At 35.9% G+C, this 17,525-nt stretch overlaps 1 protein-coding gene across 1 annotated transcript in view; it reads left to right on the top strand.

Moving 5' to 3' along the window:
* The window catches only part of LOC114466292 (sodium channel and clathrin linker 1-like), a 29,090-nt gene extending 12,275 nt beyond the window's left edge, over positions 1-16,815 (top strand). Inside the window, 13 exon segments of the mRNA XM_028451840.1 lie at positions 294-384; positions 1,652-1,743; positions 1,946-2,123; positions 2,295-2,393; positions 7,608-7,679; positions 7,812-7,886; positions 8,900-9,042; positions 9,113-9,287; positions 9,289-9,306; positions 9,487-9,683; positions 13,536-13,614; positions 15,014-15,109; positions 16,741-16,815. Coding sequence (XP_028307641.1) covers positions 294-384; positions 1,652-1,743; positions 1,946-2,123; positions 2,295-2,393; positions 7,608-7,679; positions 7,812-7,886; positions 8,900-9,042; positions 9,113-9,287; positions 9,289-9,306; positions 9,487-9,683; positions 13,536-13,614; positions 15,014-15,109; positions 16,741-16,800 — 1,375 coding nt within the window. The 3' untranslated portion in view covers positions 16,801-16,815.
* The last annotated feature ends 710 nt before the right edge of the window (positions 16,816-17,525 follow it).

Here is a 17,525-nt window from a genome sequence, read left to right on the forward strand (position 1 = left end):
TAATCCAAGAGAGCCAACAATAAACACAGTAAGAATGAAATACAAACACTTCAAAACATCCATCTACAGGACTCCACATCCCACAATGCAATGAACAAAACCTTCTCGGCAGTGTCAATAAGAGTGTGTTTACAGTGGAGATCAAAACCAACTTTTCAGGACCAACTTCAACCTTTTTTTCAGCAAATGATCTTTGATTTGTTGATCTTTGAGGCCTGCATTATGGATTTGTCTGATAAAAGATGACGTCTCCAGCAGCTTTCACTGTTGTTCATGTTGCTGCTGGTGTTTAGGCAGGGCAAAGCTGAGCTGAGAACAGCCACAGCCAAAGTGGAGGAGATGACCAAGCTGCTGCAGAACATCCAGGGTCAGATGCAGAGACGGGTGAGATTACCGCATGTCATCATGATGTTCTACAGAAAAGATCAAATGTGTGCTTTCTTCCTATTTGGCAATTGTAGTGTTTAGGTATTTTACTTGCTTTTCATTTTTTATGATAAAATCCATCAACTTTTTGCTATATTTCTTTGTCATTGAATACATTTTTATTGGTGATACTTCACAGATCTGATGGCCTCGTTACTGTGTATCAGAGTTGGGGTCAATTATAATCATGTAATTGGTGATTAATTACAATTATATCACTATTATAACCATGATGTAGTTCTATGGCTTACACATACATAGTTAACAATCATTAAAATGTTTCGTATTTTTTTCCCACTACCTGTCAGTTCTCTTCAGGATCATTTCACCATTCTTAAAAAAAATTAAATTGAGGGCAATACTGACCGAAAACAGGCTCTGATGCCCACACCAAAAATAATAATTCCAATATTTGCATTGATTAGGAAGCCTAACAAGGTAACTGAGAGATTAAAAACAAATTAGATGATAGATAATATTTTTTAGTGTATTTTAGAGCTGATTTAAGACCCATTATTATAAGAGATGCTAACAGAGAGCTAACACGAGAAAAGTTACGTTTTATGGAGTTATTTATTTCAGGCTCAGTGATTGGGATTAAGTGTAATTTAATTTTAGTAATTGAGAACGTAATTGTAGTTGAGTTTTACGGGAAAAATAATTATTGTAGTTTTAATTGTAATTGGAAAAAATGTTGGTCGCCTTTGTCATGATTGAGTTGTAATTAAACATTGATATTTGAAGATGGAATTGGAATTGAAAAATAATAATACATTTAAAAAAAACTCAGACACTACAAAATTAGACACAAGTCAAAAAAAAGAAACTAACAACAACAAATGTGAATACAGAAAAAAACATAACAATCATAAGTTAAAATAAAAAAATGTAATTGTGGAGTCAATTATAATTGTAATTTCATAACTGATAATACACAATTATAGCGTGATTATAATCGTATATGTAATTTAAAAAAAATGTTGATGTTGTAATCGTAATTAAATTGTAATTGAGTTTGGATAATTTAATTGCCATGAAAAAGTTATTAAAAAATTGATTGAATTCATTGTAATTTAAATGTATTAATTGGGAATGTAATTGTAATAGACTTTCTGAGAATAAAAACATATTTGTAATTTAATTGTGATTGGTTACAATGCTGGCCACTGTAATTGTAATTGAAAAAAAATGTAATTGACTCCAACCCTGCTGTGTATGTGTTCAGGAAGAAGACGTGGCAGAAGCTCGGGCCCGAGAAGATGCAGCAGAAAAGCGTCTGCAGCATCTTCAGGCAGCTCTGAGCCAGTTAGAAACCAGGTGAGAACACGTTGAACTTCTTCCTCGTCTTCGCTCTTTTTTCCCTCTGACAGCAGGAGACGCCTAACGTCACGCTACACATTATAAAAGCAGCGCTTTGTGTTGGAAGTTTTCAACTTTCAGAGTTGCTGTGCCTCTGCTGATCTTCTGTAGCCTGACTTTACCTTTTCCACTTGTCCTCACCTCTTCACTCCATTACCAGGCTAAAAGCTGCAACTCAGGAAGCAGAGGCAGTCCGCAGAGAGCAGACTGTATGGGAAAGGAAGGTCGGCCAACTTCAGGCACGTTGCACGGCTCTAGAGGAGGAGAAGTACGAGGCTCTGTCCAAAGTTCGAGAGAGTGTTCAAATTGCAGAGGAAGCAACTCTGCAGAAGGACCAGGTGGACACAGTTAATTTATTTCTGTCTTTTATCTCTTTCCTTTCCACAAGCTGCGACTTTTTTCCACTTTCACTTCAGCTGCACTACCCACACAAACGTCTGCTCGTCAGCGGCAGGAGCTTTGTCTGCTAAAACTGAAAAGGTATAACTGTCTGCACTGCATCCTTTCAGGCTCAATTAGGAGAAAAGCAAATGATGGAGGAACTGCAGAAGACGATGGAAGCCATCAAACAGTTGATCCAGGACGCGACAGCGCGCACCAGGAAAGAGGTACTAACGCAGGAAGTCTCACTACTCATTACCATGGCGTCAAACTTCACCCGTTAGTAGGGATGTAAGGATATATCCTGAATCGGCCTAAAATCGATGCAAAGAAGAGGGAATTAAACAATAGGGGGCGCTGTGACTGTATTAGTGACCCAAGAGCAGACACGTGAGATGAGCTTTAAAAAGAAGAGCCCGACACTACACGATCCGATCCCGTCAGACCCAAATCAAAATCATAATCATAATCAGAAAAAAAAGTTATTAATCCCTGCGGGATAATTAATAAGGCAAATTAAAAAAAGCAATAATACAGACGCAAGACTACACAAAGAGGTTGGAAGGCAAACTAGATGACAACGGGGTGCAAATAAATTAATGTGCAAATTAATGATAAGGTGGCCATTAGAGTGCCAGATGCTTATGTAGAAGTTGAATACAAAAATAATAATGAATAACAACAATAAATGTATATATTATATACATATTATATAAATTTTTTTATTTCTAGGTTTGTGGCAGGCCAGCTGCCAAAAACTGAGTGGTTAAAAAGTGTCAGTTTATTGTAATCCTTTAGTGTTCAGGAGGACAACAGCTTTTGGGACAAAAGGCAGTTTATTTTGGTTTGAGTTCAAACAGTTAAAATGGTTTGTAAGAAGGTTATGAGAAGAAAAAATTAGTTAAAAAAAAACTGTTGACCATTTAAATAAAGTGAAGAAGAATCTGTACTTTGACTAATCTGTTTTTTTTCTTCCAAAATGTGATGTGATGAAAGGATTTAAGTGCATCGTTACAACCTAGGGGTGTGCGTTGACATGAATCCATACGATACGATATATACCGATATCAGTAATTACAAATTTTACCTTTACAAGTTCATAATGGTATGAAAAACAATTTATCATTATTTTTATTTTTTTCAAACTTGCGAGAACAAGTTAATGCTATATAACTGTAATTCAAGTACCAATATCACAAATAAGTAGTATATTTATCAAATTGTCAAATTAAATTTTTCAAAAAAAAGTTTAACTTTGGCTTCTATACAACAGATTCTGATTCTGTTAAGTTTTTTTTAAAAAAGTAAATCTGTAAAAGTGTAAAAGTGTTGTTTATGAAAATAAAGTGTAATTAACTTCCAAGCACTGACTGACTAGTTACCGGACGTTTTGGATCAATACAATAATCGCGTGGTTAAATATTGCGATATATCACTGAATTCATTTTTTCTTACACCCTTTTTACATCCCAATCTTTGATTTGAGTTTTAATTTTTTTTAGATCAGGATTCCAATATAATGGTTGGTTGAGTGTATCCTTGCACGTCTACCTGTTAGTGCAAAATAGATGATAATATTCCCACTCAAAAAGCTTGACTAACGCTTCACTCTGAGTTCTGCTCCTAAAAGCCACAGATGTTGGATTTGTAATTAGTTCTAAGCGAGATCACACTAGTCTGCAACTTGCAACGTCCAAGTATTATTGTGAACACTAACCACTGCTCACCCACAGCCACTCTGATTAATGCTCTATTAGTGGCTCCTCACCAAGCTCGTCTCTCACCATAATCCCGTTAAGGCTGCGCTGTGACAGAAGCTCTGCTTTCCATCTGAATCATTAACTGGCCTCGAACAATTGCCATCTTTGGAACGTGACTGTTGACGTGTAGAACTCTTTAAAACCTTAATCTTTTCGTCCGTCTACTTTATTTTTTCCCTCTGCAGGTGATTTTGTCATTGAGTTGAAGGGTAATTCTAAATATTCCAGTGGAAGCGAGGTCCGTATTTTTTTTTTTTCTACCCTAATCTTTTCTCCCCTGCCAACCTCATTAAAAGCCTTTCATTTTTAAGATAAGTATGTGTAATGAGGATTTAACCCTTGTATTGCTAACAATGGATAGACAGACCTTGGATGCTGAGGACTTTAACAGCTTCTCTGTCTGCTCAACATCACTAGAGGAAGTTAGGAAAGTTATTTACTTTTGAGACTCAACCATAAGGCAGTGTTAAATATCACACATTTCTGACGACCCCAAATACTTAATTTTTCCTTCTAGAATTAGTTTTCGATCAGGTTTGTTAAACTGTGTTACAGAGTCAGCAGGATGAGTGACTTAAAACATATACATTTATATTATATTATTATTGATCATATATATTGTTTATTTTATTTTTGTGTGTGTGTGTGTATTATTTAAGAAAGGTAACTTCAATGTTATGATTTATGTTGGGCATATACACATTTTTGCTTGTGCGTGTTTTGGTCTTGTTATATGTTTTTAAATCGGGATTAATATTTGAATATTTTTTTTTGTTGGACTGAAACAAACAAATAAACTGAAATTGTAATAGTTTTGACATAATCCTACTAAAAGCCAACTAAATAAGTGCCGTTGAAAATATGAACTCATTGACCTGTTAATTCTTTTTTTTCTAAGAAAATGTGTTGATTTTAAGATGAAATATTAATTATATTTAAGTAAGTAAAAATATAGACTACAGTTGTTTAGGATTGTGTGTTTTAAATTTTGAAAAGCATAATGAAAAATATTAAAAATTATTTACTTGACATTTCAGGCGACCCCATATGGGGTCACGACCCCAAGGTTGAATAACAACGCCATAAGATCTGATGTTTATTTATTTATTTATTTTTTTTGGTTTTTATGTCACAAAACTACCATAATTCTCGGAGTATAAGCCGATACTTTTTTTCTCACGCTTTGAACCCTGCGCTTAAACAATGACGCGGCTAAATTGTGGATTTTTCCCTGTTTTATAAGCTTCATGCAGCCAAAAAATTGAGCTCTGTCACATTAGACCAAGTGGAACAATGATATTGTTAACATTAAATCGTTCTTGCTCGCACTGAAATCATTCTGATCACTCATGTTGTCACGATGCACACTTCCTCATCGTAGCAACGACGCAGAGAAAAGTTGTCAGAGAGAGAGACGGAGCTGCAGAAGCAGCAGTAGCAGCAGCGTGAATGAAGTAAAAGTCAGCCAGTTTGTAACAGTAGCATAACAGCATGAAGTTGCCAAATCACCATGTTGGATTTGTTCAGAAGCGATCGCGTCCGTGTTCTGATTCAGAGTCCGACTCGCTGTGTTCGCTCCATGGTAGTTCACGGTAAGAAGTGCGGATGAAGTGGTGTATCAGTCTGGTTCCAGTAAAAAGTGACCATAAAAATCTGTAAATGGACTGATATGTAGACGGAGGAGGTGACTTGATGTAGGAAAGGAAACTTATCAGTTGAAACACAGACATTTTCCTGCAACCTAAGTGAGTTCAGCAGCCCGCCTACCTGCTTGTTCTGATTGGACGAGTCGTCTGAAGGGCACCCTCATCACCCAATAGAGTGCGCCTAAGTTAGGCTGCGGCATTTGTGTGGATTTTTCTTAGAAAATATATAAATTATTGTAATGCGGCCAATAAAACAGTGCTCTTTATACCCTGAAAATTACGGTACATAAAAAAACTCTCCAAACCCAAAATTTGCTAATAATGTCAATATGCCAAGTATGATAACATCTTTATACTGTACAAAGGAATTTGTATTTGTCTGATCCATCTTTAGCCTTTTGTGAGCCTCAGAACATTTTATTATTTATAACTACACTCCTCTTGAGTTTAGCATTAGCTAAATGAAAATATTCATTGGTTTAGCCTTTAATCAATATCATTTAATTTGGACCAAGGACACTTTTAAAAAGGTCGTTTGAATAATAACATATTTTGCTCCATAAACCTTGTGGTTTATGGAGCACTGATGTTTATAATGATACCCAGAAAATATCCATCTTTATTCATTTGATGTTGCTATTACTCAATGATCCCACTTTTGTGTTTTATGGGCTTGGTTTTAAATTTGAAAACCTTCACAAAGCAATGGGAAATTAAATTTGTGCCAACAAAACAATTAAGCTTTTTGCCGATATTGTCCAACACTAGATTTCCGATATTAACCGAGACTGATATATACACAGTTCCTTTCCGGCCAACTTATTCTTTAGCACAGATAATATTTCCATGGAATAATTATTTTTAATGTAATGCCTCACAGCATGTATTCCGTAATGTATTCCATGTATTAACTGTGTTGTACAATGACAATAAAGCTTCCATCTCTAAACATCAGCGCAAAATATTAAAACTTATTCAACTTTAGAAATGGAAAAAGTGCTAAATTCTTGTTTTAAATGTATTGTCTCAAACATCAGCACGTATTATCGTTTGACGTTTACCACAAAATGTAATATTGATCGACATTGATGTTGTTTTTTCCACTGATATTGAAAAACCGATACCAGTGCCGATAACATCGCCCATCTGTAATAACAATCCTTAGTTAAATGTGAATCGTTTGCCATGGGAGAAGCTGTAGTAAGTAAGGTTGTCCCAATCCAATATTGAAAACAAATATCGGTCCAATATCAGCAATATTATATCTGCCAGCATCTAAAAATATGATTTATTCTATTGTAGATTATTCCTATATTTAAGACTAAAATTTGTGTAAGTTATTGGTTCATAATAAATGGGTCAGTTTTTCTCAAACCTACTTTTGCTGACTGTTGTTTTCTGTTTGAGTAATATTATAACTTAATCAAGCCTTTTCTAATGGTGTAAGAAAAAAATTGATTTGGTGATATATCGCAATATTTCACTGCACATTTATCACATCGATCCAAAAAATGTTATTGTTAAACTTTTGGAAGTCGATTATTTTCAACACACTGGACACTTATAGATGTATGTGGTTACTTTTTATATTTTAAGAATTTAGGAACACAATCAGAATCTGTTGTAGAAGCTAAAGTTAAACTTTTTTAAAAAAATTGTAATTTGACAGTTTGATAAACATGCCAGTTGTTTTTGATATTAGTACTTGGATTATAGTGAGTTACCATTTATTTCTTCTCTCAAGTTAAAAAAATAATTTAATAAACTTCTATTTTGATATCGCGATGTATATCATATTGTTTAGTATTGGGATATATCGGGGCATGTTGTATCCCACACAACAAAAACAGTAATAAAAATATCGTTTTCAGCCATTACACTAGGCTACAATATCAATAGTGTATCAGAAGTGAGAAGGTTTTATCGACCCACATTTCAGTTCAGCTTCTGTTGAAGTTAAAGTTTTCTAAATCAATCTCTCTGCGTTCCTGAGACCTGTGCCCTGTGTTGATTTGTGTGATTCTATCTTCACCAGGTGGAAAATGCACGTCAACAGTGTAACCTTCAGATCCACCGTATGGCAGAGGAGCTGTCTGCACTGCAGCTGGTGAGAGTTTGCTGTGCCGAGGGGACAAATTCCTCTGTAAAGCTCACAAAATCCCGTTTCGACTCTCCTTAAGTATTCATTCTGTCTCCGACAAGCCTTTTCTCCACTTCCTTTTTTTGCCCTCTCTACTAGGAGTGTGCAGATAAAGAGGCGCAGATTGAAAGGTCCCTGCGAGAAAGAAAAGCTGTCGAGGAGGAACTAGAGAAGGTATATATATATATATATATATATTTATATATGACAGTCCTAGTGAATTTTAAAAAAAAACGCAGCTAAAAGCTCCGTCCTGAGTTTTTCTCTATTTAGCCAGCAGTACGGTGTAAATTTAGGACATCCTCAGGTCTCAGAGTGAGGTATCAGGTATCAGATATTTGACGACGTTTCATTTAACGGAGGTTTTGCTGAGACATGAGTGCGTTTGGTTTGACAAATGAAAGGGGTTTTCCTAATACCTGATACCATGGTTGGGGTCACTTCTAATTGCAATTCTGTAATTGATCATCAATTATAATTACGATGTTATTATAATGTAATTGAAACAAATATGTTGCTATTGTAATCACAATTGAATTGTAATTGAGTTCAGGCAATTTACTTTGTACTTAGTTTTTATAGAATTTTCATGCTGTCATATAGAATGGCAACATTATGTAGTTAATAATTATTAAAACATGTTTGATATCAAGTTTTCCCACTACCTGTCACTTCTCTTGAAGCTCATTTTACCATTTAAAAAAATCTAGTGCTCTACTGACAGAAAAAAGGCTTAGACGCCCAAACCAAAAATAATAATAGCAATATTTTAATTGATTAGGAAGCCTAACAAGGTAACCAAGAGATAAAAAATAAAATTGGATGATAGATAATATCTTTTTGTGTGTTTTACAACTGATTTTAGACATGGGTCAAAACTGACCCATTATCATAAGAGAACAACACTGCTGATGAAGTTCGAAAATGAGAAGTACGTAATGATTTTTCCTGGAGTTATTGCCCTTGTGCCTTTTTTCTTTACTCTGTTCGAGGTCTGTTCAAAGGGGACAGCTTTTCTTAGAAATCGTTTAAGATGGGATAACCAAATTTGGTGTGTGGCTTCAGGGTATCAATACCTTGATGGAGTTTGAAAATGAGAAGTGCACAAATATTTTTTTTGGAGCTATTGCCCTTGTGCCGTTTTTTTTTTTTACTATGTTGATGACCGTGTTTTTGTTGTTTTTTAGATATATAAAGAAGGCCGAGCAGAGCCTGAGTACGGAAAGATGGACGTCCTCCATCAGAGGTGTTTGAATGCAGAGAGATCGAGGGAGGACATGAGCCTTAAGCTGCAAAGCATGCAGAATAAACTCAAAAAGATTGAGATGGAGTAAGCATCTGTAACTTTTTGTATTTGATTTGGCTCTCCACCTCTACTTGACTCCGTCATCCCCCTGCAGCTACAGTGAGGAGCTGTCTCAGTGCCAGGAGGAAGTGCGGCGGCTGCAGGGCTGTCTGAACGCAGCCCGAGACGACAGCGTGAGCATCAGCTATGAGCGACTAAAGCTGCAGAAGGAGAACCAGCGGCTGCACAGAGAGATGGACGAGCTACGCAAAGCCACCACGCTGGTGCAAAAAAAAGGCTAAGCAACAGGTAGGCTGACGACAAAACAGATACAATTCAGTTTAAAGAGAGTTATAAAGAACGTTGGGTGCACTCAAGAGCTGGGAGGGTGGCCAAGATGGAAACACTCACTTATAGTAGAGAACAATAAACGTGATGGCTCAGAGCTAGTGCAGGACGAGGCTGACTTTTGCTGTGGTTGTTGTGGAGGTTTCACAGATGGAGCAAGAGTACAGCCTAAAGGAGCAGAGTCTCAGCACACGGTTGAGGGAGCTGGAGGAGAGCAGCAGCAGCTCCAGTGCTGATCTCACACGACTCCTCACAGCGCAGCACAAAAGCACCCAGCGCTGGAAGGAGGAGGCCACGAACCTCGTCCAGACTTTTGAAGCTAAAATCACAACCCACAAGTAAGTAAGAACTTGTGATCCTGATGATGAAAAACACATACATGTAAGAACAAAGCTGCTGAGAATTAAAATCCTACAACTGTCAAATGATTTCAAAATATTTTGGTAACACTTTACTCGATAATAAATCAGTTTTATATAGCACTTTTAAAGGACACTCAAATACGCTTTACAGGACACAGAAGGAGTGAAAGAGATGAGTTAGTGGAATGCTTGTGTGAACAGGTGGGTTTTTAACGGAGTCTGAGGCACAGATGTTTGGGGGGGGGGGGGGGGGGGGGGGAGTTCCAGCGGGTGGCAAAAGCTCTATCACCTAAGGTATTGGAAGTTTTATACATGACATTACACTATCATTATCTGTCATTAGCATGAATAAAGTGTCATAAAGGCTGTCTTTAAGTGTCGTTTGCTAAATTATGACACCTTTGGAGCTATGTTGGCATTTTTTTGGGTTAGGTAGGGTTAGGAGTTAGTTGTTAGGGTAACGGACGTCACTTAATGACAGCCTTCATGAAACCTTATTCATTCTAATGACAGGTGTCATGTACAATGACAGTGTAATATCAGCCTTATGTATAAAACTTCAAGTAAAGTGTTACCATTATTTTATCTTGTGTATCGATGTGGATCTGGTATGGATTTGCTTTACTTAAAGGGTATCTGTAGTGAGTTTTGATTTTAATCTCTATCATAAGATCATATATAATACTAGAGGTTTCGGTTTAGACGCACTCACAATAACTGCTTCCTACGTGTCCAAAGTAGCTCCAACACACATCCTAGTATCGTCTGTCGTAATGAATAAAACAATATTAATGTGGCGAAAAGCATAACAAAAATCTAAAAGTAAAATACAATCATTATAATCAGATGGCAGCATATGTAAACACAGCTTAAAAAGCTACGACTTCTCCTCACATCCAGCCCAACATGGCTGCTCTTCATGGACTGTAATTTACAATATATAATCATTCAAAAAAGTAATGTAACAGAATTTTTTTAATCATAAATGTGCATATATTTAGTTTTTTTGGTAATACATATTTTACGTTATATACAATTAAATGTACTAATTGACTCAGGAAAGATCCATAAAATTAGAGATATACAAAATACACAACAACATAAAAAAATATGATCAATGAAACAAAATGAGTACAACCCAAAAAATGAAGCGTTACGTTTGTTCACAGCTGCAGCACAAGTCGCTGCTTTGACGATGTCACTTCCTTTGTTTCATTAGCTGTTTTACACTGGGTCCCTGAATGAACAATATAATACAATGTTTGATCAAAGTTGAATCAAGTGTTTATGATCTAGTTCTGTCTGACATTACACACATTTATAATAGGCTTACAAGTCTTTGTTCTTTCATCTGAAAGCAAAGTGAGCAGCTTTTATGTCTCAGGCTTAACAACTCAATGCACCATTTTAAGTGTACAGATGATGAATCAATTGTGATATCAACTTTTTACTGCTTTTATATTTTTTATATCTAAATACAGTGTATTGTGCTGATATATTATTTATAGCCATTGTCATGGTGTATCTGTCTATGTTCCTGAAAGATTTATCTGGAGGGGTCAATGATTTCAGGGTCCAATCAGAAAGAGCCTTCAGCCTCTGTTTAAAACCGACTAGGCTGCATTTATATTTATGTAAATGTAGTCGTTATTAATCGGTACACTCCTGCCTACTTTGGACTCAGACGCAGTCCAGTCCATTTTGTGTGTAGTTCCAGGGAGAAACACATCTCCAACATCAATAAATAGTTCCAGGACATTCCCGTGAAAAAGTCCATTCAGAGCTATTTTAAATGACAAAGGCTGTGTTTTAAATGGAACATTCCATACTATACGCAACAAACTCAATGAGTATATACTATCTACTATATACTATATGTATGATTAGGATGATGACCACTGAATAGACTTCCAAATTTCCCAAGATGCATTTCAAATTTACAGCAACAAAAACCTGAAACACACTGAGGGCTAAATATCTCTGTTGATTCGCCAACTTTAAAAGTTCTAAAAACATTTTTGTCAGGAAAGTGACAAAGTAGAATATCAACACGTGGTAATTTGATCCATAAAACTAACAGAAAAGCATTTAATTCATTCATTTTAGAGATTTTTGGAGACCCTCCATTGTGCTCCTGACAAAGCTTCTGCTTAACTTCAAAACAAGAGCCCTATTTAAAAGTTTTTCTGTCCAGGTATGCTCCCCCTTTATTTGAATTTTACGGTCATGGTGTTGTAAGTCACATGATTTGCTATGCCTTCTGGGAAGAATCTATTGACTAGTATCCAGTGCCAAATAGGCAGGCCAGTTCCAATTACCTAAATTGAATTATCTGAACTCTGCCAATCGCTTTCATCTCACTTAGCTTTTATTGTGGTAGAAGTAGTGAAGTACAGGTGTATTAGAGCAGTGGTTCTCAACATTTTCCGCCCGCAACCCCCAAAATAAAGATACCAGAGACCGGGGACCCCCACTGTACCTGAAGGTGGAGACAGGGCCATCTATAAGGGGGAATAAAGGGGAGAGATTTTTGGGGTCCATCCATAAAGTCAGCAAAATGATGGTCTATTGTTCTATGAATCTGTGATAACCACATTTATTTATTTATCCGAATATTATCCACTGTTATCCAGGTAGTCTATTAATCAGAATTAAAATTGGTTCAAATTGACAAAAAAACAGGTGGTGAAATTGGATTTTAAAAACCACAGAATTTGGTTAAAAAATTGCAATTTAGAGTGGCCAAAAACGGACAGAAAAAATGGTGAAAAGGGTTCAAAGTGTAAATATTGGCTTAAAAGTGGCATACACTGGGTTTCGGATAATGTAAATTAAAACAGTAGGAACAACTGGCAAAAATAAGTCTGAAATCTGGTGAAAAGAGGTTAAAAGTGACTAATGGGTCAACATATGCAACATTAGCTGGGAAAATTGATGAAAAATGGTTTATAATTGGCTGAAATTGTCTTGAAAGTGAAAACAATTGGCAGAAGAGGCTTTGAAATTTGATGGAGAAGTGGCAGAAATGGGAGTAATGTAGCAAAAATGCATTGAAAAGAGCAAAAATATGGCAAAAAAGTAATGAAAACAGGTTAAAATATGAATCCATGTACCATTCGTTCTTTGGTTATTCCGTTTTGAAACCAAATTTATTTATTTTTTATTTTAATTACTTTATTAATCCCTGAAGGGAAATTGTTACACTGTTATTTTTAGGGACATGCTTCTCACACACACAGGCCCGAATCACACACATGCACAAACAGGACCTGTGAACATGCATCAATGGAGAGATGTCAGAGTGGGGCTGCTTCCACAATGAAGGGAGCGCACCAGAGCAGTGTTGGGGTTTGATGCCTTTCCAACTACCAGAACAACTTCTGTATTTTGATCCGCATTGGGACTTGAACCGGCCACCCTCCGGTTTCCAACCCATGTCTCTACGGACTGAGCTACTGCCACCCAAATCAAACCTAAATAGCTTACTAGATAACTAGTCTAAATATTTCATTTAAACATCACAGAGATGCTACAAAGATATTATTTGTTTTTGGGTTACTAATACAGGTTAGATACAGTTTGGGTTTAAATCCCAGGAACCTTCTATTGTTCCAAGAGTTTAAAGCACAGATGCAGCAGATCATCACTGGTCTTTCTAACAGTTGAGCCTTAAATTGACCCACCAGTCCTAAGTTGTTTATCCCTCAGCAACATCTGTTCTTCACTGAGAGCTATTGGTTGTTGAAACACTTGAAAATAAAGCTTCATCCAAGCTGTTGCTATTATTTCGCAGCCTGTGCGACTCTTCTTTTCAATTTGTCCTTTCAGGGCAGAAGTGACTCGGCACAAGCAGCGCTCGCATGAACTGGAGCTGCAGATTGAAAGGGACCGTAATGCCATTTCTGAGGTTTGTGTATCACTCTAGCCCTCAGATGTCTGAGAGGCTTTATTGCAAAAAGGGAGAGGTAACTGAACAATTCTCAAGTAACTGGAGTGTATGAAGTGGGAAGGTGCAATGATTGCAATATGCTATTTTGCTGTGGAGTGAAGAGTCGTCCTTTTGTGCTCACGTCTGTTCAGACGGTGTTGACCTGTGAAAATGTCAGGTCGTCTTTGTAGCAGCTCAAACAGCTACAGGGCGGACTGGATGAGTAATGGACTACAGAAGCTGCCTGGTGACAATCAAGAAGCAGCTTTGACTCTTTAAGAACTCTAACAACACAAATATATTTTTTTAATTCTAAGGGTTTAAGAAAAAAATCAATTTGGTGATATATCGCAATATTTCACCACGCGGTTATTGTATTGATCCAAAATATGTCCAAATTGTTTGTTTTTTTAATATGTTTTTAAACAAAAAAAATCTTGAATTGTCATTTAAATGTAATTTGACAGTTTGGTAAACATACCAGTAGTTTTTATTGTTGGTACTTGAATTACAGTTAGTTGCCATTTACTTGTTATCGCAAGTTCAAATAAAAAAATAAAAATAATAAAAAATGTATCTGTAAAAGTGAAATTTGTAATGATTCGTATTGTGATATACCGCGATGTGTATCGTATTGTTTAGTATCGGGATGTATTGTCTCGGGAATCGCATCGTATCATCAGATTCATGGCAATGTACACCCCTAATTTTTACATATGCGTACTATTTACCTTTTGTCGAGGGAAGATTTATATCCACCTTTTCCATTTGGCTATAAGTTCCTGATTGTGGGTGAAACTTCCTGTTTTATGATGTTATTTGGTTTTTTTAAAGTTGCTGTAGTATAGAAATTATCTGTTTAAGTGCCTCTTTCACAGAAAAACAACTTCCAATTTTAAATTTTCACAATAAGATTAGTTTATGCTCATCTTTCATTTATTCATAAAAGGCATAATACATTTTAGTGAATATTTGCATAGAGTAAATATGTAAGATTGTAGCATATATGGCAAATTTTCATCTCTAGTCCCTTGGCTTGTTGATGTAAAACTGTAAATACATGCAAATAGTCAAAACATGAATGCAGAGTCATAGAAATTCTTATAAAAATGTATATGATTATCATGTTTAGCAAATGGAATGTAAGATAAATATAAGCTGCCATTAACTATTTTTGGGAAAGTGCTACATTTTAATACTTCACTTGTGTTCAGCTATGGTTTTAAAGAATTTGAAGGCTAGACCATCACCTCCACAATGTTGCATATATTCAAAACAATACATATTAGAATTCATGGTAATGGCTACTATTTTTCTTTCCATTCATTTTAAGCACCAATTCACATTTGCTAATTTTTCTACTATTGGTGTTTCACAGTACGAGAGGCAGCTGGCAATATATCAGGAGAAGACGAATCATCTCCAGAGACGTCTGAGCCAATTTGATCAAAAGGGCGTGTCATCCACACAACAGGTACGAGCATTACAAAATGTAATGTCCTAATTATGGCTGCAAATTCATTAAGACTACTTAAAAGTTAACTTTTAACATAAAGCAACACACACACAAGTCATTTTCTCTCTGGCAGGAAGTTGTTGTCATCATTTCTACAGTCGTGTGTACTAGGGCTGCACGATTTTGAAGAAAAAAAACCTATTTGCGATTTTTCTGACAGATAGTGCCCGAACGAGATTTACGATTTTTGAAAATAGTTTATACATTTAAATGCATGTTTTATTTTTTTTGCCAAATTGCATTTTATTTTTTTCTTCCATATTCCATATTTTCCATATTATTTATTTAAAATTCAGTTTTTTTAGAAATATTTATCAAATACTGATAAATTAATAAAAAACATAATTAAACAAAAATGTATGTCAAAAATAAAGTAAGATACAATTAAAAGGTAGATATAAGTTGTACTGTGAGGAAACAAAATATATACTAATAAAATAAAACTATAATTAAACAAAAATGTATGTCAAAAATATAAATAATGAGTAAGATACAATTAAAAGCTAAATATAAGTTGGATGGATTGTTCTGCTCCTTTTTAATTATTCATGTCACATAAAGACGTATGAGAGCAGAATTATGTCACCTAATTCCTCTCAGGGATCAATGATTTACTGAATCTGAGCAGGTTTATTGATTAAGTTTTGATGAATTTAAATTATCCTGATGACATCATTCCAGACCGTAATGATTAAACAAAAATAAATGGACTAAGTATAAGAAGTTATCATTAAGCTACAATGTTTCAGACTCTATAATCCCTGGCATCAATGGTCTCGTCCACAACAACAGAGCAAGTTTACAGATCATCAAAGCTACAGATCTTCTGTAGCTCTGATGAGATGTTTAAACACTCTGAGCAGGTGAAGCTTGTTAAAGCTGACTCATGTTTTTACGGAGCACAGCAGCGCTACATGAGAAACGGACGGAGCTCCACAGACACGTTAAAGTTAAGCGGCCACTGGTCGGCTCTCATTTAGGAGTCAGTGATGATTTGCGTAGTTTTTTGGCAGTTCAGAAGGTGTTTAGACTGTTTGAAGCGGACAGGACGGGAGGGGGCGGGCGGTGCACCCTAATAAGCCGTCCCTGAAACATTTCCCCTTTAAAAAAAAAAAGGTCTTTTTCCTCAAAGTGACGGCGTTTCAAAACGATTCTGGCCATTTTTGCGTTCAACAGTAGATTTTGTTTTCATTGGTCGATTCCGCTAATTTGGATTTTTTAGGGCTCTAGTGTAGTTGTTGTTAGTGCACTCAACTGAGGGGTCACTGAGACTCGCTGCAGCGCATACAAGCTTGTGTCCTGTGACCATCTCTGATTGGCCAGCAGCCCAGGAAGGCGGTTCTCGGCATTTCTGATTGGTGAACATATATATCACTCAAATGATAAAGACGGAAAAAAAAACCTCAGCGTCTGAGGTTACGTTATCGCAGTAGTGAAAATCTTAATATTAATGCCATTAAGGTTAATCGTTCAGCCTTAGTGTGTACGGTGATAAGAGAGAGTGAATAGTTCAAAGCTAAGGATTTGTTTTGTCTTCTTTGGTGGAAATGTTGTGTAGTTTAACAAAATGTGCATTATTTGTTTTACAGTTCACTGGTTTGGCGTCACAGCGGAGGAAGATCGTCCATCCAGATACAGAGACAATCTAGTGGCAAACGCTCACTGTGCCTTAAAATAACAATAGAATAATAATAATAGAATATTTATGATCAATGTGCTGCACTTTGAACTGTTTTTTTCCATAAAGTCATAAGAAACGAGAACTCTGAACTGAAACATGTTTACATTTTTATACACCTACATGTATAATGAATAAGAGCCTGTGTGAAAGGGAGTCTTGGGTGTAATTATTTTTGTGTGTGTGTGTGTGTGAGAATTATAAGTTATTGATTGTTTTCCTGATTGTGTTTTTTAATGCATTCTGTACATGTGGAAAAGCTGATGCACCATGATAAAACCTTTGTCGAGCTGAGTTGTTTCTGGTTCTGATGGAAAGACACCAGAATAAAACACTGCATTACAAGTTTTCTTTCAAATTAGTCTCCACTGGCAAAAGTATGAGCATTAGTGGACATTTAAAGTACAAATGTATAGTGGAGCGATGAAAGAAATGTACTCCTTTGGGATGATGGTAGAAAGAAAAAAAAATCTGTGCAAATGTAAAGAATGCTTACAAATAGTGACATGGATGCTGTTAGCTTCAGAATCTGAAACAATGATCCTACTTTCCACAAAATGTTTTACACGGAAGACTGGTTTCATGTTGCCAAAAATGTATCAACTTAATAAAAAAAGGTGGAATTTGTAGTATTTATCATTATTATTATTTGAAATTATTGCATGTGTATTTTTTTTATTCTTTAGTTAGAGTATA

This window comes from Gouania willdenowi, chromosome 1 (assembly GCF_900634775.1).
Source record: "Gouania willdenowi chromosome 1, fGouWil2.1, whole genome shotgun sequence".
In the NCBI taxonomy this organism is placed as follows: domain Eukaryota; kingdom Metazoa; phylum Chordata; class Actinopteri; order Blenniiformes; family Gobiesocidae; genus Gouania; species Gouania willdenowi.